The following is a 27,842-nucleotide window of genomic DNA, read 5'->3' as shown; positions in this document are numbered from 1 at the left end:
GTATGCCATTGGCACTGTGGTGCCGCTGGCATGGTTGACATGCCTTTGCGTGGAGATGTGGCTGGCATGGCATGCCATTGGCACGATGGTGCGGCTGGCATGGTTGGCATGTCTTTGGCGCGTAGAGTGGCTGGCATGGCATGCCATTGGCACGGTGGTGCGGATGGCATGGTTGGCATGCCTTTGGCGCGGAGATGTGGCTGGCATGACATGCCATTGACACGTTTGGCTAGCATGCACGGCTGGCATGCATAGAGATGATGCCAGTCAGTACCGAGGGCTCTGCCGTGGAGCATGGCATATACATAAAAAGGTACCCCGGTAATTTTACGTAGACATGTTGAATGGTTCAATAAATGTGCTAGTGACGACATTATTACTCAAGTGTGACGTCACTGTTTGACTAAGGTTTTACGATTTTAACCCTAAGCCAAAAACCACTATCAACAACATGAAATAACATTTTATTATGTATGTGTATTAGAAAATCAGATCGAGCACAAAGATATTATGGACAAATAATGTATACCTGAGGTTCTCATTTATGAATTCCTGCATTCGGCAAGGCTGGCCACCACCGGGCCTCGATATTCATGATGGTTTTTTCAAAGCTAGCCACATCTAAATTCACAAAGTTAATAAGGTAAACAAATAGTTGGGGTGAATAACACTGTAAGAAACATATATGTAAAACAACTGACCTGTAATATACATTTGTTTCGAATCTTTGATTCACGGTCTTCAAAATCAGTGAAACTGAATTTATTTGGCACATTTTGTCGAAATATGACAAACACAATTATTGTGATTTTCTTTATCTGTGGTGATTTTCTTGTAGCTTTTTTGTTGGGTTGGCTTGTACCTTCCCTTGTTGCATTTAGGCGCCGCTCATCTTGTTTCTCATTTTTCTTTTTCTAATAAAATTTTAACATGCTGTACAAATTTTTCGATATTGTAACTTACCTTTAGAGCTAAGAAAAATGGCGAGGGAAGAAGATAAACCAAATATATTAAGCAATCACGTATAGACGAAATAGAACCCTAAGTGATCACATAGTGGTGCAACTGATATGGATTTCCATTTAGCTGAGACATTATATATTGGAAAGCCATTGAAGGGAAAGATGAGCGTTTTAATCAAACGTCCAAATAAATCAATGACAGGGAGATGAGAGGATTAATCATTCATGGGGTTTGAGCGAAAGCTACATATGGGTTTGAGATTCAGGGCCGTTACTGAATAGAGAAAAGGAAATTAAGAACAATCAATTCAGAAAGGTGGAGCAAAAATTTAATACAAATGAAAAACGGCTTTGGCATTGGAAAATGAAAATGACTCCAGGGATTCAGTTAATAAGTGCAACCACGACCGGGAGAGAGAGGTGAGTACAAATACTTGTTTGCGGTTGAATCTGGATCATTATTTGTCTTTCATTTGTCTCCAAAATGTTATCCAGCCGTTGAACCCTCGAAAACCTTTTCTCTTTTGGATTATAGACTGTTGGAATTGTAAAGGGTGTAGACATTCTGTGTAAATTAATAGAATTCCTTTGACTGGATTAGAAAATAAACGAATTAGGGCTAGAGCTGGAGTAATCTGGCTCGCGGGGTACTCAAACCCTGCTCGTTAAAATCCGGACCATCATGGATACGTTGGTAAACGTTCAGAGTTTGGATGCCCTTCTATTGAAAAGCCATCCTCCCGGTATCAACCGATAAAATTTAGGTCTATATAGCCATCTCTTTCAGGGTGAAGGGCGGAGGACGAAGACCTAAAATGAATTGGTAGGTGATGGAAACAGTGAACCTGATCCTCTGTGATTTTGAAGTCGATGATAAATCCTAGAGAAGTCAATTTTGGTTACAGAAATACTATTTGGCATGGCAAGGTGAGATCGATATCTGTTACAGTTTGAGGATTATCTTATGTCTTTCTTTATATTTCCTACAGTGATTGAATAACATTTATTTTCTGCGACTTATAGTTTCAAGTTGAAGAGGAATTGTAGGTCAAATTGAGCTAGGTATTGGACTCTGGAAAGCAGGTAATTTAAGGATGCAAACAAATTGCTTGCTCAAATGGCTGAAAGAGGTATTTCTTATTGACACTGATTTGTTCCATTATTATCCTTGTCTTTGTTCATAGAAAATGGATCAGGTAATTTATTTATTTTTATAGAAAATGAGATCGTTGTGTTCTTAATTTGATTATGATAGAAGTTTCGTATTATATGAGATTATTAGCTTAGGTTTTAAGTTTAGCAGGGCTTTCTCTATTCCAGTGGTTTCCTAGTTTCAGGGGATCTTCCCAGTGATGTTACTTTTCTATATAAAGTGTTGGAAGTTGGAGTTGATTTAAGGATCACAACATATCACATAATAATATATTTCGTTTGATGGTAGGAATAGCCTTTATCCTCTTTACTACCATTCGCAGGACCCTATTAGTTTTTAGTTATTGGTTGTTATGAGAACAATACTTAAGTGTTTGTATTTCCATTGATGGTGCTTGCTTTTCATGATTCATGCTAGTGTTGGTTTTGCTTGCATCGTAGTAGTCCTGTCATACTGCCGTAATCTTACTTGGGTGAAGTGGATCGGAAAAGTAATCAACAATCATATAATTTCTCAAAATTCAAGTCGGGAGCGTAAATTTGGTTAAATATATTAGTTATACTACTAACTTACAAATACATTAAGAAGAGAAAAACATAAAGCATTTTGAAAATTATAATAAAGTGCCTACTTTCCTACAATATATATCATTAATTCACTCACTTCTTTTGTTTCTTGTTAACCTTTCGAGCTTTCTAAAATCGATTTCCTGCATGCGTATCTTGTGAATTTGTAGGTGTAGAGGTGGAGGTGTAAACGGTGTAAGGGAAAATATAGGAATAAGAGAAGGCATGGCTTTAGTAAAGTCATTATTCTCTTCAACATCAGATGCATTGTTTTGCTCTCTTGCTTCGAGTACATTAATTGCTTCCTCAATATTCAGAGTTTACATCCCATTCCTAAACTGATTTTCGTAATCTCCTGTTTGTCTTGCAAGTAGGCTGATTTTAGTGAACGTGTACTAGTTTTTCATCCTCATCGACAAGCATTTTGTTCTTTCTATTCTATGAATGTAGCTATAAGTGCTCAAACACCTTTCCGCATAAGATGTGTTCACACTTTGAGACAACACTCGCATTACCAACTTATAAAGTTCTGGTGGTCCTCCACCGTATAGACCTCACCATTGTGTTGCATCCTTGCTCTATCCTCTATAGTTTGTGGGCGTGCGGAAACGCTTTTGTCATTCACAAAAATGTTGATTTGGTGTCTTATAATCGCAGCTTCATCCCGTATTGGAATCATCTTGTTTATTGCAGCTAAATACCCGTCTTGAACTTCTTTGTCAAAATTCGGCTTTTTCTTACCAACACCACCAAGAACTGATTTCATTAGCCAAGAGTTTGTGTAAATTTCGGGACAAATATATCATAAATCACAAAATTGTCTACAAGAGTATTTTGTAACAGTTTGTCAACATTACTCCAAAATTGTCATACATCATAATTGTAGTAATTTCTGCACGGTCTTATGTATTAATTGTAGTATTTTCTTGATCTCTTTCCATGCAGTCATTTCTACATCTTCCTATAACATATCTCATTTATTCATTTCTACAATCAGATGGATGAAAAGAGATCAAACCTATAAGTCATTAGAAATTATCATGAATGGTAACTTTTTTAGAGTAATGGAGAGAAGGTGTTGCAAATGGAGAGAAGGTGTTGCAAATAACGAAGCCGATTTATTAGATGCTTAGATTTTCATATTTCAACAAAACTGTTATTGTAAAAGCATATGAACAGATGGATACAATGATAGGCATGTTATAAGTCGATTTATTAGATGCTTAGATTTTCATATTTCAACAAAACTGTTATTGTAAAAGCATATGAACAGATGGATACAATGATAGGCATGTTATAAGTTACTCTTGCAGATGATTTTGTCAATTATGATATAATTCACCAGATTGTGGTCCAACGATGAAACAAAATGAATATCCCGTTGCATTGTTCGGCTTATATACTTTCCTTTAAGTATTATATAAACTCTTGGATGGTGAAACCAGCTCTAGATGGTGTTAGTAAGAAGATGCCAAAATTTTGGCAAAGAGGTTTAAGATGAGTATTTAGCTGTAATGGACAGTATTTTCCAGTGCAGGATGAAGCTGCGATTATAAAATACCGAATCTGTGATTTTGTGAGTAATGAAGTGTTTTCACACGCCCACAAGCTGTAGAAGATAGAGCAAAGATGAGCACAACACAATGGTAGGGCCTATATGGTGTAAGAGCACCAAAACTTTATTATTTAGCCGTGCGAGTGAGTGAATACATCTTATGCGGACAGGTGTTGGAGCACTTATAGGTACATTCATAGTATAAAGAGAAACAAATTGGGTGTCGATAGTGTATGCTCATCATAATCAACTTCTCCTTGTTAGACTGAGAGGAGCTTACTGAACTCGGTATATGAATTAGAATGTAAACTCTGAAGTAGACACATTAAAGAAGCTATTGAAGTAATCAAAGCAGCATTGCGAAACAATATACTCCACCCCAAGTTCACAAGAACATGATATGGAAGCACAATGTCAGATTCAGAATGCTCGAAACAAAAATAAGAGACAAAAGAAGTGAATGAATGAGATATATTACTGCACTTTATTAAAATTTTCTAAGTATCTAACGTTTTTCTCTTATTTTTTCTTGATTAATTTTGGAAAATTATTAATATAACTAAATATGCTATAAAAAATAATTTACGCTCTCTATACGTCCCTCATTTAATTTTTAAGACATTTTACAATTCTCGATTTCGTTCCCTACCCCTCTCCTGGCTACTAAGGTTATATGTTTTTGTCTTCTTTCTTGATTATGGATTTGGAAAATTAATAGAATAATTATTATACCTATAACATCTAATTTACGCTTCCACCAACATGCTCAAATTTGACTCTTCAGAAGTTTTATGATTCTTGATTGTGTTCCCAGCCCGCTCCCGCTACTGGTAACTAAGCTCTAGCCTTAAATGAGATTTTTGAGAAGAGCTCAACCAGGATCAAGAACTCTGATACATGTTTTTGTCACCAAAGCCAAATAGGTGAACTCTTGAAATTGCTGTGCAGAGCATATGTACTCTGATATGGCCTTTGTCGCAGAGTGAGGTCTCCAGGCTTCCAGATCATCAAACTGCAACCATCCCAGAAAAGCTTTGCAATAGAGAGAGAGTACTAAACGATTCCACAAGAAGGAAATCAGATACCTGTTGGTGTTCCAGACTGTGAGGCCACCAAGCATGAAGCTGAGTACCACATACAAGCCAGCCAGATAACCTGTTTAAGTAAGTCTTTGCTGTTTAGATGTTTGTCTGGGACTTCCTGGGAACTTGCTAACATTTATAGTTCGTGGTACTAATCAGAATCGTAGTAGAATCTTGCTTCTTTTTATTTGTATCTCTTCTTATTAGTTTCTTTGCAGTTTTGGTGTGAGACTGTGAAGTGGGAGTTCAGATGATTTTTAGTGCATGCTAGTATGTTACAATTTAAATTTCCAAGAATTTTGAGCTTTCTTTTGTTGGTAGTTTGTCTTGGGCCTTTTTTCCTTTTGGGGATAGTTTTATTCTGACTGGGAAGTGGGAACCCTTACCTATATTTTCTAGCCAATCTGCTCTTTTCTCTTATTTCAAGTTTCAACCTAATGTTTGATGCAGAGTCAGATGTTCAGCTTAATTGCAAATGAAGATGGAAGTTGAGTTGAACCTAATTAAAGGTCTACTTGGCTCAGACTATTTGACAAACAGAAAAATTGCTTGGTCCAGAGTCTCCAGCTGCAAGCGTGACGCGTTATTGAAAAGATCATCATGAAAATAAGTTGACAATGAGGTCTTATTAGATTGTCTACTTCATAGTTGGATCTGACAATAGATAGATAAGGTAGTTCATCTCATTTATGTTTCATGGTGGTGGTGGTGCCTATTAAAATATCTATTCCCCTAAAGTCTGTCATGCCGGTCACATTCAAGCATTTTTTTATCCCAGTGTAAGCACCATCTAGTTGTTGCATTCGTTTTAAGAATGATGTTAGCAATACCCAAGATGCTGACTGCGGTTTTTGAGATCATTTTTAATCGTCTCAAGGACAGAACCTACTGCATCTTTTCTGTAGCATGTTTTCAGAATAACAACTAAAACCAATACTTGTCCATAGGAATAATCAGTAAAAGGCCGCCTGAAAACCCGGATTTTAAAGAAGACTAGCTGCAACTTTGACAATTTTTTAGATTATACAACATATAAGCCACATGGATAACACTAAGAAAAATGATAATGTTGGTTAAATTATGTTTTTAGTACGATTGCCTGCAAAAGTGCAAAGGTAAGCCGAATTAAAAATAAAGCCTTCCTCAAATTATTCACATATCTCAATACCACGTACATTGACTGATCCTGTTCTTCAAAGGACGAATCCCAAAACTAAGCAGCTTAGCTCATTTAGAGCATCCACAGTGGGCGAGTATAACCAAAAATTTGGGATGAGATTGTAACACAGTGGGACGAAGTAAAGATCAAATCCCAACCAAAGATTAAATTCCAGACCAAATATGGTCGCGACCAAATCCCAAATTCTAATATAGTCGGGCGTAAATTTAAAGTACGCTTGTTGCTGGGCGTAAATTTAAAGTACGCTTGTTAACGGGCGGAGATTTAAATTACGCCCGATGAAAATTCAAATTAAATAAAAAAGAAAAAGAATGATGAAAGTTACGAAAAAAATGGGGCGGACTTTTAAAGTCCGCCTGATGAAAGTTACAAAAAATAAATAAATGGGGCGGACTTTTAAGGTCCGCCTGATGAAAGTGTAAAATGGGGCGCAGCCATAACAGTCCGCCTGACGAAATTTTAATCATGTACCGTTGCGTCACAACACGGACTAAACCCAAAATTTGGTCTTTTTTTTGATCTTTGATCTTTGGTTTTGATCGCACCACTGCAGTTGCTCTTAGGGTACTATGGATCTGAAAATTGGTAACCCTCATGGCCTTATAGCAACCCTGATGTATTTGGGTAGAGATTACTTATCCTGATGTACTCCGGCCATTTATGTTTTTCATTTTTAGCCTAGTTTGACAACTCATGATATAGAAAAATAAACAGCCTAAGGTACAAATAATTTGTATCAATCAGAGGATGACAATTACTGTTGAGTGACCTATTTTCTTGAATCATTCTCTAGCTAGCAACTCTTTACCTAATATCACTACTTTTGTTAGGTTTAAACAAACGCACACACGTAAGCCATGATTTGAACTAAAAACATAAAATAAGGAAATGGAAAAATGACTCGAAAGAAAGATTAAAGAATATGATTAACTTTTGTAATATCCTGTTATACACAAAAACCAGTTCTTAGTTGTGTAATTTGTTACCAATTCAACGGGGTAAATTATGTTGGAAAACGATTAATAAAAAATAAATTTTTAAAGTTTTAATAAAAATTATAATTTACTGTTTTTTCTTTGTGAATGAAATTTGTTAGTCCCACATTGTGGAGTTTCCAATTTTTAATAGTTTTAAGAAACAATATAAACCTTTTAGTCCCACATCGGGGAGTTTTTCTTCTTAAGTTGTATTTGTCAATTATATAAACAAATTCACTACTTTTCTAAAATCTATGGGAAAGAGGTTGCTCTATATTTGGAGGGACCCTAAGGGAAAAAACATTTTATATTGTTTTCTGAAGTGTTCGATATTTTCTTTTATGGTTTTATCGGAGTTGTCAAGTTCAAGTTGAGCATCTACTACATATGCTAATAGTAGGTGTAGTAGGGTGTTTTATCCTGGAGATATCCGTCCGTTTCATCAAATCGATCACTTCCATTATAAAGGAGCTAAGTATCAATAACTTTTGCTTATTTGATTTTTCCTTGTTTTTGATTATTGCACCCAACAAATTCAACTTATCATTCTCAATATCATAATCGATCAATGATCGTGATTGTGAACCCTCTAGGTACTACCGGTATCGAAGAAACAAAATGACCAACTACTTTGAAGTTGTCTTCCAAGTTGACGATGATGAAGAAGATGAATCCGTTCTTGGTTGTATTTTAATGCAAACAAAAGAACAATCCACAGACATGGATCTCTTTAACAAAACAGTTTTAGGCAGAGACTGCTGTTTTCTAACCTCATCTTCATAATTAGCCGGCCATATAAGCGACACACAGTGTCTAAGTTTTGAACCTACCATTATTGAAGAACTGCCACCTTCATTATTGTTACTCCCTTCGCTGCAATTATATTGTTGTTCTTGATGATGTTGATGACTAACTAGACCTTCTTCATCTCCTTCGGCTTGTATTTGAAGACACACGGAGTCATCGTTCCGTCCCGTGACAGGGGAACGACATATCGGACAAGTAGAATGAGTTAACCACCATTGATCAATACAAGGAACATGAAAAACATGTTTACAGTTAGGTAATAATCTTAGCATATCACCTTCTTGTAAATCACCTAAACAAACTGAACACTCAGTTTGATCCACACAAAAGACTTCTTCTTCATCATCTCTACCTTGTTGCTGTTGTTGATGATGATAAGTTATAATTGGAATAGCTTTAAGTACGTTTTCGTCAACACCGCGATTAACCATAGCTTGATGACTTCTTAATTCGTTCCTTTCTAACATCGACTCGCGTCTTCGTACACAGTATTTCGTTATAATGAATTGATATGTCACGATTGCTAGAGCAGTGAATGCTATTCCAACCATAGAAATCATTAATGGTTTGAATACTAGTTGTGAAGTTTGATCTGAAGGTTTCATATTTTCCCATTCTCCCATCTCTTTTTTAACTCACAAACAAGACTAGATAAGAAGAGGTTGAACTGGTGTTTTATTAGATAGAGAAAAAATGATAGACAATAGACTGACAGCTCAATCGGGGTTTCCCCCTAAATCTGCTGAGCTGCAAAATATATACTAGAGATCGAATTCTGATTCTTGTTAGATTTATACCTTACTTGCTTGGCCTACAAAGATTTATTCACTCAGGCTACTTATCAAAATTTATATTCTTATAATTTCTTTTCTTTTTTAAATATCATGTACAGTGTTTCTAGTTTTTTTTTCTTAGGTACACTTGTATGGTGGGATGCCGATGACTTCTAGTAAGAAAGCCACAAGTGAGGAAACTCCACGACATAAATAAGAATTGAATAATATATGGCATGGCATGGCGGAATGCACATAAGGATGACCGATGCTGGTTATATCAGTTGAAAAAGAGAGAGTGTAAATTCGTGAGAGAACATCACATCACAAGGCACAGTATCAGCTAGACTGCACTTTGCATGAGAGTAATAAACAAGTCACATATTTTAGTATGGAGTGGAGAAGATGGAACGTCTGAAGACTCTGGGAAAATCCATCCTAACCACCAAAAGATTCTAATGATTTGGTACAATCGATCTTTTTGTCATTTGGGGGAATTTTAAATTCTAGTTCATCGGTGATTTTTGTTCGGATGTGGCTAATTGGTCTTATCCATGTGAATGGTTTGATTTTTATTGCAACACTCTGGCATTCCTTGCACCGGCATTTTTGCAGTGACATCTGAAAGTATATGTCGCGGAGCTGAGGACTGCCACCTATGGGACTCCAACCGTCTCTTTGATTAAGACTTGATTGACTCATAAAAAATAAAGATTCCGCCTACAAGTGTGATAAACGTTAACCCGTTTCCACAGAAGCTAGGGGAACATTTCTCCTCGACATACACATCATAGATGTCCAATACTCCAATTTAGTGGGCATACTCATGTTGTTCACCTAACCTTTAAAGACCTTTGTCTAGCCCAACATATAAGAATTTGCTCCAACTGCGGCCAACTCAACAAAAAGAAAACTAGTTCTAATTTAATCGATTTAACCTTAAGTTTGTGTAAAAGATTTTTTAGTGTCCTCTCAAAAATTATCAAAGATTTCGCTACACACCAAAGCCAGATTTTCTAAGCAACTTCATTGTGATTTCGAGCAACAACCGTATATCAATAACCGGCTGCATCCTATTAGATAATCAGCTGTTTTCAATGCAGACAAACTACTTCTCACCTGTTGTTTGATTGCGTACATGATTGCACCAAGCCATTCCGGTTGAGGTCAAGAACAGACAATGCATGCATAGACATCGTGTTACCGCCATGCTAAGATGATGCTGGTTTACTTTGAACTTAACTGTAGATATGGGCCTAAGGCATCCAAGCTGTTCGGTTTGCCATGGCAATTTTTTTAAAATATTTTAGAACGATTTTGTGAGTTTGATCCCGATTTTCTACAACAGAGAGATGCTTCTATTATACTCGATCACACTCCAAGCTAAACTCAGCTTTACACATTATACATTGGGATACAGAACCCTCTTTCTATAATTGTAGGTTCCTTTTATTTCTAACATATGACGTGTGCATTCACGCCCGGATTTGCACAGTTTTTTTTTTATAGAAAAACTTAAGCCAAGGAGGACCTAATGCACGTACAAAAGATTAGTAGGATTGTTGTTCCTACTCACATTGTTCTTCCAAGAAATAGCCATATTAAAAGTTTCTAGATTCTGAGATTTAAGGATGATTTTAAGGCTAATTAAAACAAAATTAACTGGGTTGATTCTAGTAGTATTGTCTTCGTCTTCGTTGTTCATAACTTCATGAAAGTTCACAGCATTATGATATAATAACTTGAAACGGATCAGCATCTCCATGGATTCAGCTTGTATTTCCACATTGGTATGTTGCATTTTTTTTGCCCATTTGAGTGCTAAGTCTGCTCCTCCAATTCCAGAGTGGCCTGGGTGACCTCTTTTTCCAATAGGATTTCCTGCAAAATCTGTAGAAGTTAGTGCGGTATAATAGATTAGGGTGTCAGGTTCTTGGATGGTGCAAATTCTAATGATTATGACAAAGTCTCCTCCATTGTAATGATCCAAGTTGTATGGAGCAATGGAATAATCATCAGATGAATCATGTTCCTCATAGTTTAGGGAGAAAGTATTCATAATATGTCTTGGGAGATTATGTATTCTGTTATGATTGCATACATGCTGCCTAACACTATTTGTTGTTTGTCTGGCATTTGGATGGGTATGTCGGAAAACCAGATCACACCTGGCCTTCCAGATGAACCAACAAATAGTAGCATAAAGGCTGCAGTTGTTATTGGCATCTCCAGGTAGGTACCAGGAGTTCATCCAATCTATGAAGGTTGTTGTGTTATCAAAAAGAGCATGATTAGTGCCAATAGTTTCCTGCCAGACAGATGTGGCAGCATGGAAATTTAGGAACAAATGTGTCATTGTTTCCTCCCTACTTTTGCATATTTGGCAATTAGGATCAATGTAATGCAGTATGCTAGCTGTTTTTGCATTGGTGGGAAGGATTTTATTAACACATTTCTAAATAAAGATCTTAATATTACTGGGGAATATCCATATTCCAGATAGCTCCCCAGTTTCTTGTGACAATATCATTTATGTAGAGGTTCTTCATCTTGGCCTTGTGTAAGGCTTTGACAGAGAATTTTCCTGTGTCATTTAGATTCCATTGAATCTTGTCTTCCTACCCTGGATGAGTGACCAGAGCAAGAATGGCATGAGCAGTATGGTGATAGAAATAAGTTTGGACCAGTGTGTTATCCCAGTGACGATATTCGAAACTGTCTCAATTAAGTGTGGGCAGTTAGCAGGTTTGATAAGTTTTGCAGAGATACTTGGAATCCATATATCCTCCCAAATTCTGATCTTCCTCCCATTGCCAATCCTCCACGTACAATGATGTAGAATGTTGTTAATTCCTTCTAAGATGCCTTTCCATATCCAAGAATCTCCATCTTTTGGCTTTATGTACATATTGAGTACATTCCTTCCAAGTAGATACCTAGCATTTATTAGTTGAAACCACATAGAGTCTTTATCTTGTTCTAACCTCCAACCAATTTTAGTTATCATAGAGCTGTTGAATAATTCCATATTCATGAAGCCTAATCTTCTTAGATCTTTAGGCTTGCATACTGCAGTTCAGGCCTTTGGATAGTAACCTTTTGGGTTTTCTAAGCTTTTCCCCCGGAAAAAGTCTCTTTGAAGCTTGTTGAGATCTTGGAAGGTTTGCTTTGTTAGCCTAAAACAGTTCATCTGATATATGCTAGAAGTAGATGTGACAGACTTGATGAGAACTTCTCTCCCAGCTGGATTTAGGGGAATATTTTTCCAGCTAGAGAGTCTTATCTTTAATTTGTAAACACCTGGCTTAAACGAATTTATTTTGCTTCTTTGAGTGAAAAGAGGAGAGCTTAGGTACTTGTCATCCAGCTGGAGCACTTGTACTCCCATAACATTACTGATGTTAGGAATAAGATCAGGGTTGGTGTTTTTATTGAAGAAGACTCCTGATTTGTTGAAGTTGACTAGCTGACCTGAGGTTTACCCAAAGATGTTTAGAATGTCCATAATATTTTGGAATTCAATCTTATTAGCTTTGCAGAAAACCATGCAGTCATCAGCAAAGAGAAGATGGATGATAGAAGGTGCATTCTTGCAGATTTTTAATCCAGTGATGAGACCCAATTCTTCTGCATGAATGAGAGTTCTAGACAGGGATTCCATGCAGAAAAGAAAGATATAGGGAGATAGGGGATCATCTTGTCTCAGGCCCCTAAAAGGTTTGAAGAAGGCATCAAGAGAGCCATTAATAAGGACAACTGAAGTGGTGGTAGAGATGCACTGTTGAATTTTATTGCACCATTGATCATTGAACCCAATCTTCTTCATGATGGTATTTAGAAATTTCCAGTCCACTTTGTCAAAAGCTTTTTCCATATCAATTTTGATTCCCATGCTTCCATTTTCACCTTTTTTTACCTCTCTTAGTTCTCATAGTATGAATTATCTCATGAGCAATTGCAATGTTGTCAGAGATTTATCTTCCAGGAATGAAAGCAGATTGGTAAGGAGATATGATTTTGTTTAGGTAAGGTTTCATTCTTTGGGCTTGGAAATGATTTTGTAGGTTGTGTTGCAGAGGCTTATGGGTCTAAAGTGGCTTGGGGAGGTTGGGTTATCAATTTTAGGGATGAGGGATATAAAGGTGGAGTTCATCTATTTGAGCATGTGACCAGAAAAAGAAAAGTAAAATACACAACAAGATTTTGTTAACGAGGAAACCGCAAATGCATAAAAACTCCGGGACCTTGTCCAAAATTGAATACTCTCAGGATTAAACCGCTATACAAAATCTAAACCAACTTCGTATAGTTGAGACCAAGCAACTAAACCTATAGTTCACCTAGTTCCGTCAGTATCCCTGCGCCTCCAACTTGCAATAAGTCACGCACTTGGAACAATTCCTTTAGTTCGTATTCCAAACAGTAAAGGAACAACAAATCTGTTCGGTAACAAATCTTTTAAAACAACGTGATATGAGTTTGACAAAAGGCTCTTCCGTTTATCCCAATAAATTCCTTTTTCAGGTTCTTAGATCAATATATCAACAACTACCAAAGTAATTGTCAAGACTATGCAATCAATACCTTGAATCACAAAGAATTGTATTGATGCCGATCTACTCAACTAATCAACCAAGGTTATCACAATGATAAACCGATTATAGTTGGATCCCCAGGCGATCAAGTTTTGTGCACACCAAAGATTATGAACTCAAATAAGAAATACTTCTTTGTCTTCAAATGTTCTTAGATCTTCAATAAACACCTGCACACAATCAACTTGAATCTCTTGTGATCAATCATATGCAGAACGGAGTCTATTAACAATGGATTATCACAAGACGTCTTTAGATCTACAAACAGTCTAAAGATCCCCGTCGATACTTCGATCTAGTGTAGTGAATCTTATATCAGAAGAGAAGATTCTCAAGCATAAACAAACTAGGTGCAATCAAAGTTCAACAACCATTAGTCAATCATATCAATCGAAAACTAATAATAAACTACAATCATCTAGTTCCCACCAATGGTACTCGTAGAGCTTCCCAATCCCAAATAAGTCTTTAAAACGAGTGGTCGTAAGGGATTTCGCCTAATTAGGGTACTTTCCTCTCCGAATAGACGACTCCACCAGTAACAACATAACTAGGTAGTTTTGCTGGCTCTGAGGATTAGTTTACTCGAAATGCAAATTTCAATATTTATAGACCAAGGAAGTTTGGACACCAAGGAATTTCCAAAATCGAAAATATTCTCAAGATATGCTATATATTTCCAAATTCGGTTTTCATAATTCTTCGAAATGCTCTGTCCAAATATTGACGGAAATCTCAGTAGAAAATCTCCAATTAGTAAATGCACATTACCAATTTTTATTTTCTAAAAATATGCATTTAATTGTTGGAAATTAAAAGCATATAAAACTAAAAACCTTAATTAAAAGATTCTCAATTTATTTCGATCTGGGATTCTCCTTTAGTTATTAAGGAATATCTTTGAACAATAAAAGATAAGAATTACTGCACATGTTCAAAGTGTGTCGACATCTTTACTTTGTAAATCCTTTTTCATATTTACAATCTTGGAACCGATTTTCCACACTTCCAAACGAGTTTAGAATTGGTTCATCTGACTTCCAAGAACTACGTGATTGATTATCCTATCAAATCACCATTAATGGGTTTCTCGGTTCTACCAAACACAAGTTCGGCTCTACCTCCATGTTGGTACTAGGATCAGTCACACTAGATTTCCAAAAATTGGTTGACGAGGTACTAGGATCGGTTGCCACATAATTATGGTATTTAACTTGTAATCGGTTGCACAAGTCATAGGATCGGTTACCAATTACTAAGACTTGTTGTACCTCTTACAAGGATCGATTCCACATACTTGTGATCGGTTGTACCTTTTACTAGGATTGGTTCCCCAATGTCTGGAGTTGGTCATACCAATTACAATATATTGATCATACCATCTCAGGTGATTACTTAAGATCGGTTTCACTAATAAAATTCATACCAATACAAAAGTCATGCATTTTGAATAGTTTTACCAAGATACAAAAACAAGTTATGAGCGGTTATATTAAACACACATATTGGTAATCCAAAGATTTGCAATGAATAAAAATACCAATAAGCCTAGAGATTTCCCTTTCGATTCATAAAACAAGTTTATGAATTGTACTCCTTTAAACGAATGTAAAACATTGTTTCATAGGACGAAATCTTCACCCATACCCATACATAATCACAATAACATTCATACGATTATGTCGATGTCTTATATACGAAGTTCAAAAAGATAGACGTTATACTTCGTATTGTAATTTCTTAATACTATGTATAACTAGAGTATAATCATTCACAGCTTCGCAGTTATGTTTTCAATATGCATGAATTGAAAGATACGTTAGGAATGAAAAAGTTCAAGTCAAATATTACTAACCTCAAGAAGAAGGATGATGTCGTCGTTGTAGCTCTTTACTTCTTCACATTCTTCAAGTCTTCACGTAATACTTGTAAGTCTCATATCTGATAGACACATTTTTGTGTCCGATTAGTCTCGATTCTATATATTGTAAGGGATCATTTTTGTACTTATTATGGTGTTTTATTTATTTGTAGGTATTTTTGGCCAATAAACATTTTTGGAAAAAATTGGCTCGAAAAGTTGTCGGAAAGCACCCGGAGGACATTTGCTATTCGGACCCCCACTTTGGATAAGGGGTAACCTAATTACTAAGGGACATCCCATTTCCAGGCAGTTTCTAATCGCACCCCTACTTTGGATATGGGGCAACCATCTTCAACATTTCAAAAACCAGGTTTTGGCGAGAAAATAGTGCAGTGAAGAACAGTTTTGGCAATCGTGATTTGGAGGAGTTTGAGGTCGATTAAACCTCTGATTTTCATAGGATAAACTCCTTATGGGTCTAGGAATCCGATATGGGTGTTTAAATCGATTAGACTGGGCTCAATCGACGGATTTTTCTCACAACAGAAAATATGGAAAGTCACGTGTGTGACCTGTTTTAGGGAATTTTAGAGAGATTAAAGCGCTGTAAACCTTCCCAAAGATTTGTATCTATCTAAGGAAGAGTTTGGAATAAAAAGGAAAGCTCAGAAACGCGTAGAAATTCTAAAACAAGAAATTGCCGCAACTTGGCCGTGAAGAGAATGAAAGAGATTTTGGAAGATTTGGGAGAGATTTAATCGGTATTTTTGATATAAATAGATGTCTTGGGTCATATAGAAGAGGTGTCGAGAGTTTGGGAACCTAAGGAGAGCCATAGAAGAATAAATCAAAGCTTTACCAAACTCTGTTTCTGCTGCTGCTGCTGCTGAAGAAGAAGAACGCGAAGAACATTGACGCACGGTAAACAGTCGCAGAACAGTGTCGTTGTTTAACAGCTGAAAAACATTAAGCTGTGCAGCGCAGTCGTATTCTAGGGTCTTTAAATCAGCGACAAAGCAACAGTTTTTCTGTAACAGTTCCATTGTAACAGCTGTTTAGCAACACCAATACACTGTTGCAAACAGTATGTGTTGTTACTTTTCACTCTTTTGATCATCTTTTGAGCAACAAACACATATTTTGAGATCATGATTAATATGAGGAGCTAAACCCCATTGCTGAGGCGATAGAGGAAGCTATTTTTCCAATAAAAAGTGGTATATTCTATTTTATCTTTTTATTTGCAATAATTATATGATTATTTTCCTTGAACTATTATTGAATATGATTTTTATTTGAGTTATTGTGATTTATTTTGATGGAGTATGCTTAGTTTTAAGACTTTTGATGCTTCATACTTGGTATTTACAATTATTACTTTTGAAAATCTACTTTTTGCAATATTTTAGAATCAAATTAAACAAGAAAATTGCATAAATATAAGTATTGGTTTAATCACTTTGAACTTGGAAAATAGTGGAATCTTAGCCTCAGTGTTTCTTTTAGTATTGATATCATCTTTGATTGAGTTTGCTATAATTTTTAGTGAGTTTTCTATTTTAATATTAGAATTTAAGTCTAATTAATATCCTTCACAAGTCTGAGAATCGAACCACTTTTACCACTATCTACAAATCACATCAATATCCTAGTAACTTTCTAGATAACCTTTACGAAGTTGACTCTAGTAAATAATGAAACGACTCTTAAAATGAGTTTTGATTCACTAAAATATGACAACCAAACTTGACATACCAACGCTTGGTGGGTTCAACCGAGAAATGCTCTAACACATACTAGTTACCACTGATTCTTTAACACAGTCCATTTTAGATACTCACTTGTTTACAGGAAAGGAAATATATGTCCCGACCTTTTAGCGAAGTGAGGGTCAGGCAAAGACACTCAGTTTTGGTGGCACTCAGACTCCAGATTTCTTAAGTTATACAATAGGGCAGACAATAATGCTCTGCCCTTAGTTTATTTGATATAATTTTCTCCTTTTTTCTGTTCTTGGATGTTTGGCTTTATGGGGCGCTGCTATACTTACCGAGAATTTCACACGCAAAATGTCCAGTTGACAAAAAATGAATGGAAGAGATCTAAACTCTCTAACATCTGGATTGGTAATAGGCGGTTGTGGGTCCCATTCATGTTAGACGCAGGACAAAATTCGGGAAATCTAGTCGATCAACATATCATTTCCGGTATTTATGTCCCTTTGATTGGCCCATCTTGACTTTTATTATTTTTTTTAAGCTGACTGCTGGATAGGGATTTAAACAAAATGAGAAGTGTTACACCTACGAATTTTAGCTCCCATAAAAGATCCCGATAGAGGATTGGATGGCTTATGGATGCCCTCTCTGTATTGGGATTATCAATGGGCGAAAATGAGTCCCGCGTGTTGTTTATGGCGGGATTGTAATCGGGACAGTAACTCGGTAATCCTAGCATTTTTGTAACAAAATAAATAAATTATTGGATAATCAGTATCAACAATCATCATAATCTGATATTGTTTCACCTTCAAAAGTATTGCTTGGCCTCTGGCCAAGAGATAAATTTTGACAAATCTGGTATTTTATTCAAACTTGCCTGCTCCCCTTATGAATCATCTGTATAATATTCTAGATATTCATAACAGAGATTTAGGAGAAAAATATCTTGGTACTCCTATAGCTTTCCAGGCATCGAAAACTAAGATCCACATGGGTATTCTTCAAGCTGTGGATGCTAGGATTAATTCTTGGCTTCATAGGCTCTTATCCCAATCTGCTAGAACCACTCTGGTTAAACATGTTGTTCAGGACATTCCTTTATACCAAATTTGTGTTTTTCTTATCCCTAAGAATATCTGTAGGAAAGTGGACTCCCATCTTTTCCAATTCTAGTAGGGAGAGACATTAGACCCAAAAGATAGAAGGCTCCATCTTTTAGGTTGGGATGCCTTGTGTTCCCCTAAGTCTGAAGGTGTCTTAGGCTTTAGGAAAGCTAAACTTAATTATCTATCTATGTTAGCCAGAAACGCTTGGAAGCTCCTAGAAACTCCTGACTGCCTTTTGGGCACTATTCTTAAAGCCAAATACTTCCCTAGAACTGATTTTCTTAATGTTGTTGTCCTACTGATTGTTCTTGGTCCTGGAGATGTCTTTATACCATCAAATAGATGATAAAGCCTTTTATTTCTTGGATTGTTGGGGATGGTAAATTTATTGACCCTTGGTGTGATAAATAGATCCCTAATTTGGGATCTGCCACACCTAATCCTCTTGTCCCTCTAGACCATTCTGTTAAAGTTTCCTACTTTATTGATGATGCTACTATAACTTGGAATTTAACTAAGTTAAATACCCACTTTGATGATGCTTCTGTTTAGAAGATCATCACTATTCCCTTAAGCCAGTTGTGCACTCCTGATAGGAGGGCTTGGGAGCTTTCAAAGAATGACAGATTTTCTTCTAAATCTGCATACTTGGGACTCAGGGGGTCTAGACCCTCCCCTTCTAAAAAACTTTGGAAGTGCATTTAGAAAATTAATGTACCTCACCGTATTCAACTTTTTACTTGGAAAGCTGATAGAAATGTTTTGCCTGCTAGAACTGTTTTACAAACTATGATGCCTATGCATACTGTCTTTTACAAACTAGGATGCCTATGCTCTGATCCCTATGAAACCATTATGCATACTCTTTCTTATCTCCCTTTTCTAGCCATGTATGGAGCCTGGCCTCCTTTTGTGCTACTACTTCAGCTTTCTATTCTGTTTTCTTTGTTGATTAGATGCATTATTGGTTGATTGAATCCTAACTCTGGAATCCCAGTTGATAGACAAAGTCTGTGTTTTTGCTGTTCTGTGGTCCTTATGGACTAGTAGAAACAATCTAGTTTTATAAACACTCAACAGAATCATCTGGTTGTTATTCATAGGGCTAAGGCTATGCTTCTAACTGTGAAACTTAGAATCCATGATCCTCCTGCCTATGTTAGATCTTATAGCGACCATTGGATTTCCCCGACTTTTGGATGGATAAAATGCAACACTGGTGGTGCTTATGATGACATTTCTAAGGATAATGGTGTAGGCTATGTGATGAGGGACTTCACAAGTAAAGCTTCCTTCTGTGCCTCTATTGTCTTTGATGTGGATTCTGCTGAAGAGGCTGAAGGTAGAGCTATCTGGGCTATTTTGAAGAAAGTTGTGGTACTAAAGTTTACCCATATCATTGTGGAAAACGATGCTCAAGACCCGATTTGTCAATTCTTTGCTGGTTGTTTTGATGGAAATCCTAGAAATGATGCAATCTTTAAAGACATTTAACTTTTTGCTTCATCCTTTGTGGATTGTATTTTCTCTTTGAACCTAGAACTTGTAATTCTGTATATCAAGAGTTAGCTCAATGGGATAAAACAAACAAGTCTTCTATGTACTGGTCCATACCTCCTGTTTTCCTTAGGCCTTTTGTTGAGGAAGACCATTAGCCATTTTAAAGGCCGCTGATTAAAATAAAATCAGATGACCTTCTAATCACCTTCAAATCCTCCGACTAAAGTAACCTTCAACTCAAGAACCTACTTCATTCTCATGGTATGTCGGCGGGCTAGGTAATTAATAATTCCAAATCTCTTATTATCCATCATCCCAGATTGGACCTGAGTAAGGTAAGTAACCTACAAAAATTCTTCGATATGTCGGCCACGTCAATTACCCCTATCTATCTACGGGTCCAATTCAAGCAACAAAGAGAATCTAATTACACCTTTGCACCTCTCCTTCAAAGACTAGCACGAAAAACAAAAGGTTGGATGACAAAATGCCTAAATCAAGAGGGAAAAAGAATACTCATAAAAACCTCCCTAACCCCCACCTCATACCACCTTATGCAAACACAAAATCTACCCATCAATATCCACAAACAAATATATCGTATCACCATGAGTTTTTTCTGGGGGCATGATTTGACAGTTAAAAAGCTTCATCTTATTGGTTGGGATAAAGTAAAAAAACCGATTTCCGAAGGCGGGCTAGGCATAAGAAAGAACAGTGATCATAACAAGGCTCTTATAATGAAAAGAATTTGGAGCTTGCATGAACAACCTAACTCCACATGTGGAAGTCTGTTTACCGAAAAATATCTTCATCATCAACCAATTCTACAAGGCATTGATACATACCATCTTCCTCAAGCGCTCAATGGAGACAATTAGCATCAATCGTTCCTTCCATGCAACAATTGTTATTTCATCAAATTAGGAATGGGTCATCAACACCAATAGAAGCTAAATGGATTCCAAACTCCCCAAATCTAGATCAAGCACAATGTTATCCTACCCGCAGTAGCTGATATCATTGATCCGATCTCTCATAACTGGATTCAGGAAAAATTAAACACCCTCCCCAATCTTATAGCACAAAGAATCATAAACATCCACCTCCCCAGGATGGCCCCGAGGACAAAATTATCTGGCCACACTCAAAATCTTGAAAATACACTACATCATCGGGATACAAATGTCTAACCCATTGTCAACCTACCCAATCCCCCTCCCACCAACCAAATTCCTGTGAACTTTACCGTGTCCACAAAAAATTCAGCTTTTCTTGTGGAAAGCAATCAATGAAGGTCTACCAACCCTCTCTCTTCTACGTCACATCCACCTAACCAACTCCGACATTTTTCCCAAATGTAACACTGATCCGGAATCAACGGATCACATGATAATTCACCGCCCAATTGCGACTACATCTTGGAGCACATTGTTCACTCAGCCTTCAACCACACTAAACTCCAATAATAGCCCCACATTTGTTTTAACACCTCATACAACCATTTCCCATCTCCTACAACATTCAGCACCAAAATATGTCATCTCCTCTTTCTGTTTCTATTCTGGACCTTATGGTTGGCTAGGAATGAACTCATATACCGCCAAAAGCAAACAACATCTGAAGAAATCCTAGCTTGGGCTTAAAAACAACATCAACAATATTCTGCGGATCTTTACCCCCAGTGCTACCAGAAGATTCACTGACATATAACCACTCAAGAAGAATAGAAAGGATCTCCATAAACTGGGTAGGATGGTCCCCTCCCCGAACATGAACTGGACTAAGATTAACATAGATGGGCCATCCAGAGGTCACCCGGGTTTCACAGGTGCATGTTTCATTTGCAGGGATTCTGACGCACGAACTGTAATAGCTTTAGCTCAACCTTTAGGAATTACGACTGCCTTAACTGCAGAAACTTGGGCTCTGCTTTTGGAATCAAGAACAACAACAGAAAGACAATGGTCAAAAGTTCTCTTCGAGACGGATTCAGAGAACCTTCTGCGCCCCCCGACACATCAGGGATGATTGAGGAAATAAAGAATAGACTACGACAGACCTCGCACGCTGATGTACAACACAACTACAAAGAAGGAAATCAAGCAGCGGATGGACTGACCAATCATGCGGCAGACGGAAGTCGAATAAGAAATATTTCAACCAAAATCCGAGACCAGACAATTCCGGATTTTAATAAATTGCATACTTCAAAAATACAAAAAAATAAAATAATAAGATAACCAACATCAACATTCAACAATAGTTTGCATAATACTGGAAACCCATTTACATCAACTTTACTCTATCGCATCCATCCTCTAACCATTTTCGGTAGAAACAAGTAGCACATGAACCCTCCTGGTGATGTATCCAAATCCAAATCCAAAATCTTTTCCAGTAGCAAGTACCGGGTCGACTAGAGAATATCTCCTAAGAGTAGAACATAGGTTTTATGCCGGCCTGTCCGAGCCTCGCACAACTTGCACTACGCAAAGCAAATAAGGTGAGATCTCATTGATTTAACATGTGCCCATGGGGTGGTATGTGCATGTTACGTACACATCTAATTATTATCTAAGGTGAGATCTCATTGATTTGGGTGCTTCACCTAATATTATACTAATCCAGTACATAATGCATTTTTAAAATAGTAATCACCGTGAAACTTCTTAAAATTTTGTCAACATTAGCTCCAACGATCAAATAGAAACAAGTCACAAAAGCTCAACCTCTCATATCAGTTGGTATATATTCTTCTCCTTCACACATCACTCTCAGCAAAAGAAAACAAAACTAGTTTCTCAGTCTAGTGTACGTCATCCCAGATTCCAAGTAATTCTGAACTGAATCTTTGGAATCATGGTGTCCAAATGTTTAACCCTTCATCTTCATCAACCTCAAAACTCCCTTTCATCTGCACACCTACAAAAATCATCATCAAATTTAAAACCTCACTTCTCTCAATTATACACGGCTAGCAAGTCAACTGCTAGTGCCCCACATCATCTCTTATCTCACAAAACATGTAGGAACTTTTCTTCTTTTTCAGTTGTTATGGCATCAAAAAACTCTGCCCAGGAAGTTGGATCTAATGAATTCAAAGAATTTGATCCAGATTCAGGTCTTATCAACAATGATCTTAAACCAACAACACAAGATCAAAGAACATTTTCTGGCTGGGAAATGGCAAGTCTTTGGATAGGACTAGTAGTAGGTGTTCCTGCTTATTACTTAGCGGGAAGTTTAGTTGACCTTGGAATGTCATGGTGGCAAGGAATCGCAACTGTGGTGGCAGCCAATATCATTTTGTTAGTCCCTTTAGTTCTTACTGGCGATCCGGGTACTCGTTACGGTATTTCATTTCCCGTACTTGCTAGATCGGCATTCGGAATCCATGGTGCTCATATACCGACCCTTCTTCGAGCTTTGGTTGGTTGTGGTTGGTATGGTATTGAAACCTGGATTGGTGGTGAAGCATTTTTTCTTCTGTTGCCGGAATCAATCAAGTTATCTGCATACGCGAAATCTTTACCATGGCTTGGTACTTCTCCCCTTGAATTCTCTTGTTTTATTGTGTTCTGGTTAGCTCAGTTGGGAATTGTTTGGAGAGGAATGGATGGAATTCGACAACTTGAAAAATATTCAGCTCCAATTTTGATAGTGTTAACTTCTGCGTTACTTGTTTGGGCATATATCAATGCAGGTAGTTTTAGCCATATGTTCTCATTATCTTCAAGTTTATCCAGTTCTCAGTTTTGGGCTCTCTTTTTTCCTTCTCTGACTGCAAATATAAGTTTTTGGGCTCCTCTGGCACTAAATATACCGGATTTTACCCGCTATGCGAAATCACAGACCGATCAAATTCTCGGTCAGGCAGGACTTCCGGTTTTCATGGGAGCATTCACTTTTGTTGGCCTTGCAGTCACCTGTTCTACTAGTGTAATATTTGGTCAAGTAATCTCCAATCCGATTGAACTTCTTGGGAGAATCGGAGGTGTTGTTACTATGATTCTGGCAATTGTTGGTATCAGTCTTGCTACGATTACCACCAATATCGCTGCCAATGTTGTCGCACCTGCAAACGTTTTAGTTAATCTTAGTCCCTCCCTTTTCACATTCAGAAGAGGAGCGCTCTTAACTGCACTTCTTGGCATTGTTTGTCAGCCATGGAGACTGCTTAAATCGAGTGAGAGTTTCGTGTACACTTGGCTCGTTGGATATTCAGCTTTATTAGGTCCGATTGGAGGGATTATACTAGCCGATTACTACATTCTTCGTCGTACCAAGTTAAATATCAATGCTTTGTACTCGGCTAATCCTCTTGGTACTTATTACTACACTGGTGGATACAATTTAGCGGCAATGGCTGCACTAATCGTTGGTATTATGCCTGTGATACCTGGATTCTTGCATAAGGTTGAAGTTATACATTCGGTACCCAAAGCATTTATGGTCATTTACAATAATGCCTGGTTCATTAGTTTCTTCTCTGCTGGGTTTGTTTATTGGATTCTGTCTTGTCTGAAAGGAACCCAAAAGAACTCTTCAAGTGCCGATCCACTACTGTCTTCTTGATTCGTTGTAATTTACAGAGATGTATGGTTTCTTTTATGTAAAGAATCCGAGATGATTTCAGACTTCAAATGTAAATCTAAAAGCATGTTTGCGTTTCATGCATAGCAACTAAATTACAGAAAGATTTGAATTGCTTTGTTGAGTTCGGTTCGGTTCGGTTGGCGGAACTCAAATTACTTTGTCATTTCAGTTACATTTTCTTTTTCTTTTTTTTTTAGGTGTGGGTGTGCCAGGCCTTTGCAGTAGTGCAACGCAAAGGCGACACGTGAGATCCCCAACAACAAGCTGTTATGATGGGAACTCTTCCATGAAAAAAATTAATATAATATCGTGTGAACATATCAAATATTAAACTGATAAGAACAGATACTACACTTGATTATAGTCAAAAGGCCGAGAAAGGTATATTTCAGTTACATTAAATGAACCAAAAAAACTACTAGTCTACTAGTATGGACAAGAGAAGGGAGACCGAAATAACATATGGGATCTATAAGTATCTAACCACTAGGTGGGGAACATTGGTCGCTAAATTACCGGACACTTTTAGATTTCAATCAAAACCCGCTGATAGAATTGTTGTTGGAACAATTGCTGAAAATAGCCTGCAAAACAATCATAAACCAAATAGAAAAAAAAATGTTATGGCTGAGTAACGACCAGGTCGCTCTCTTTAAGACGTTTCGCGGCTCTGCCCAAGATTGTGCAAGCAGTTCTTCCATGTCGCGTCGTCCTCAGAATAAAACAGCCGAGTAGAATCTCTTTCACAATCTCTCTTGTACTTTGAGAGTATGTGATACTTGTACACTTCTATTCTTGCTCAGAATCAAACTTTTAGAAAACATGTGATGAACACACAATAGTTTTCTTTCTCTCAGAATTTCTTATTTTTTCTTTAGAACTCCAAAAACATTAAAAATGAAAAACTCTCTTTTGTTTTCCAACCAAAAATCTGTTTTATAGTCAAGGGGTCTTAATAATGTTTTTAATGAAAACATTAATTTGTTTTAATGTAAACCATTACTCTTGTAAGATGAAACAGTAAATGAATTTATGACAAGAATAAATTTCTTTTATGAGTATCATTAAGATCATGAAAAATAACATTCATAGAAAATAATAAATGGAAATAAAATTTTGTTTTAAAAAATATATTTCCAACAATCCCCCACTTATATTTTTAAAACATTGAGCAAGATCTATATAGTGATGTGCATAAGTAAAGGTATCTTTCGATTTTGAACCTTTACATAGTGCTAGACTCTCTCAAAATCTAACCATAGAGTGAACATAAGTCTTTGAACTCTAGGAGATTAAAAGATTGTTTAACACACACAACTATACTAGTGTAAAGTCTAAAGCCAGCACATTACGGCCCTGTGCTTGAATCCCGGTTTAATGAATGATCTAGAGAACTGCCCAAATTCTCATAGAAAGCGGCCACACTTTCACATCCATACAGGTGAATCTATCAAGAGTACTCCTGTAGCTAAGTACCCCACTCTAAATAGAGATATAGACATCATTAAGATCTTTAGAAACAAAACCTCAACCTCAACTCGCTTCAGGATATCATGTTGTGGGATGAATTCTCAAAAGCATGATTCCGTGTCTACATATTATCCGTAACTTAGTCCCATTTGAACCTATATCTTGGGATCACCATTCATAGGTAGGGAGTACCTTTTGAACCTACTTCTGGAATCTTGAGTTATAGGTTGGGCATCCATCACGAACAACTATGTTCATATCATTTGTGAATCGTTATTCCCTTTGAACCTACTTTTAGGTGGGTATCCATCATAAATGACTCAATTTATCAATGGGCATCAACATCATCCCATAAGATGTATTTACACCTTCTTATTAATCCTTTCGTCAAAGGATTAACGATAACTTTTTTTCAGACCATATATAATCAATTATCATAGCATCAAAAATACCTTTCTATGTCGACTCTACCGTTGTAATTAACGGTTCTCAACTCTTGCAATAGCCGCGGTACTATCACATTGGATTAATATGTTTGTTCTTCCTCTACCTAGTATAGGAATGAATCACTCTATCCCTTGAAGGATTCATTAGAGAGGATATCTCAATCAGCATCGCAATAATATCCTTAAAGGATTGCGGTAAACATTTATAGATAGTGTATTTCTAGGTTTAAGGTTATTTTCAGACACCTCATAACCTTCTCAATGTTTTACTAATAAGTAATATACCTATAGTCCATCACGTAGCAATGCCTTGCTACCATACTCATTTTCTTTTTCTAGTTCAATCACACACAATCATAATCACTATAATACTAGAATGAAATGAGTGAAAACTAGTTTATAAAGACTATATCGTTTTATTTCTTACAAATATTTTTCAATGCAATGGAATCGATACAAAATAAATGTTTCAATTCAAAATTTTACACTATCTTCATCCAAGTCTTTTATGTCAAATAATAAACTAAGCCATGTTCTCAGTTTCATTGACATCATATGAGTTAGAGTAAAAATTCAACAAATCACTTATGCATATATACAAACAGTCTTATGCGTTTGTCTCCCTAATCAACTTTTGAAACTATTTGAATTAGCTAAGTAATCAAATTTCTCATTCAATTGCTTAAGAGCTTGTTTCAAAATAAATGTTGACTAATCAACTTATATGCATTTCATTCTTATGGGAACTACAAAGTTATTTATGTTTGGTTTACATGATTTCAACATTTAACTTATTCAATATATTTTTCTATATATGATACACAACAAATCACACATCATAGAAACAATATCACCAATCAAGAATATAAATCCAGCAACATGAAAGCAATTATCAATTCAATTACCTTTTCTATGTTTGTCAAACTAAAACATTTGGTTCTTAAAACTTTTTCCAAAGATTAAAATCATGAGGAGCTAAGTATCTCAAACAAGGTAATAAATATGACTAAAATTATTTTTAGTCTTACTACTTACAAATCCATTTTTAATGATCATGTGATCTCCATTTATAACTAGCTCTTTAATCTAAGTTTAGTATTCAAATAGACATTGGGTAAAGAACCCCCACTATTTTTCGACTCAAAATGAAATTTCAAATCAAAACCAAAATATATAAAATCGAGAAGTCACTTATGCAAATTGTATTTCTACCCACATTCATTCAAAAATTTCTATAGACTTCGTTAGACCTCGGATTTCGGTGTTTAATACCAATTCAAAGACTACAAAGTTTCCTCATTTATACAAAAGTAAGAAATAATTTTTAAGCGCACATTGTTTCTCTAAATTCATATTTGACGCACTATGTGTTCTTTTTCATTACTAATAAAGTAATTATCCAATTTCAAAATCCTTTTGGCACAATATAGAGGACGACCAAACAAACATTTTTCGTGCAGACAACATCATCTAATTCATTACTGAA

The 27,842-nt window shown here is 36.5% G+C and overlaps 2 protein-coding genes, 1 long non-coding RNA gene and 1 other non-coding gene across 6 annotated transcripts; 2 read left to right on the top strand and 2 right to left on the bottom strand.

The window, feature by feature from the left end:
• Positions 1-1,675: 1,675 nt before the first annotated feature.
• Positions 1,676-6,248, top strand: LOC113298733. 3 transcript variants are annotated; one of them, XR_003334360.1, is made up of 4 exons: positions 1,676-1,889; positions 1,986-2,092; positions 3,679-5,399; positions 5,769-6,248. It is a non-coding gene; the product is annotated as an uncharacterized LOC113298733 (long non-coding RNA). The 3 variants fall into 3 exon arrangements; XR_003334359.1 differs by having other exon boundaries at positions 2,852-5,399; positions 5,769-6,246; XR_003334358.1 differs by having other exon boundaries at positions 1,986-5,399; positions 5,769-6,247.
• A 1,669-nt stretch (positions 6,249-7,917) lies between these two features.
• Positions 7,918-9,114, bottom strand: LOC113293065 (RING-H2 finger protein ATL52-like). The gene has a single exon (XM_026541831.1). It carries the CDS (start codon positions 8,903-8,905, stop codon positions 8,102-8,104), a length of 804 nt encoding a protein of 267 aa, XP_026397616.1. The 5' UTR covers positions 8,906-9,114; the 3' UTR covers positions 7,918-8,101.
• A 13,482-nt stretch (positions 9,115-22,596) lies between these two features.
• On the top strand, positions 22,597-24,559 carry LOC113298732 (purine-uracil permease NCS1-like). The gene has a single exon (XM_026547550.1). The coding sequence runs from the start codon at positions 22,704-22,706 to the stop codon at positions 24,417-24,419; it is 1,716 nt and encodes a 571-aa protein (XP_026403335.1). The 5' UTR covers positions 22,597-22,703; the 3' UTR covers positions 24,420-24,559.
• Positions 24,560-24,638: 79 nt separating this feature from the next.
• LOC113300930 lies at positions 24,639-24,825 on the bottom strand. Its single transcript, XR_003336018.1, has one exon. It is a non-coding gene; the product is annotated as a U2 spliceosomal RNA (small nuclear RNA).
• Positions 24,826-27,842: the final 3,017 nt, after the last annotated feature.

This window comes from Papaver somniferum, chromosome 7 (genome assembly GCF_003573695.1).
Source record: "Papaver somniferum cultivar HN1 chromosome 7, ASM357369v1, whole genome shotgun sequence".
NCBI classification, from domain to species: Eukaryota; Viridiplantae; Streptophyta; class Magnoliopsida; order Ranunculales; family Papaveraceae; genus Papaver; species Papaver somniferum.
Note: the sequence above shows the minus strand (reverse complement) of the source record. Positions and strands in the feature narration are given on the sequence as shown.

Bases quoted from the DNA above. Each gene is read 5' to 3' on its own strand.
- LOC113298732 (XM_026547550.1), top strand. From the start codon at position 22,704: ATGGTGTCCAAATGTTTAACCCTTCATCTTCATCAACCTCAAAACTCC.
- LOC113293065 (XM_026541831.1), bottom strand. From the start codon at position 8,905: ATGGGAGAATGGGAAAATATGAAACCTTCAGATCAAACTTCACAACTA.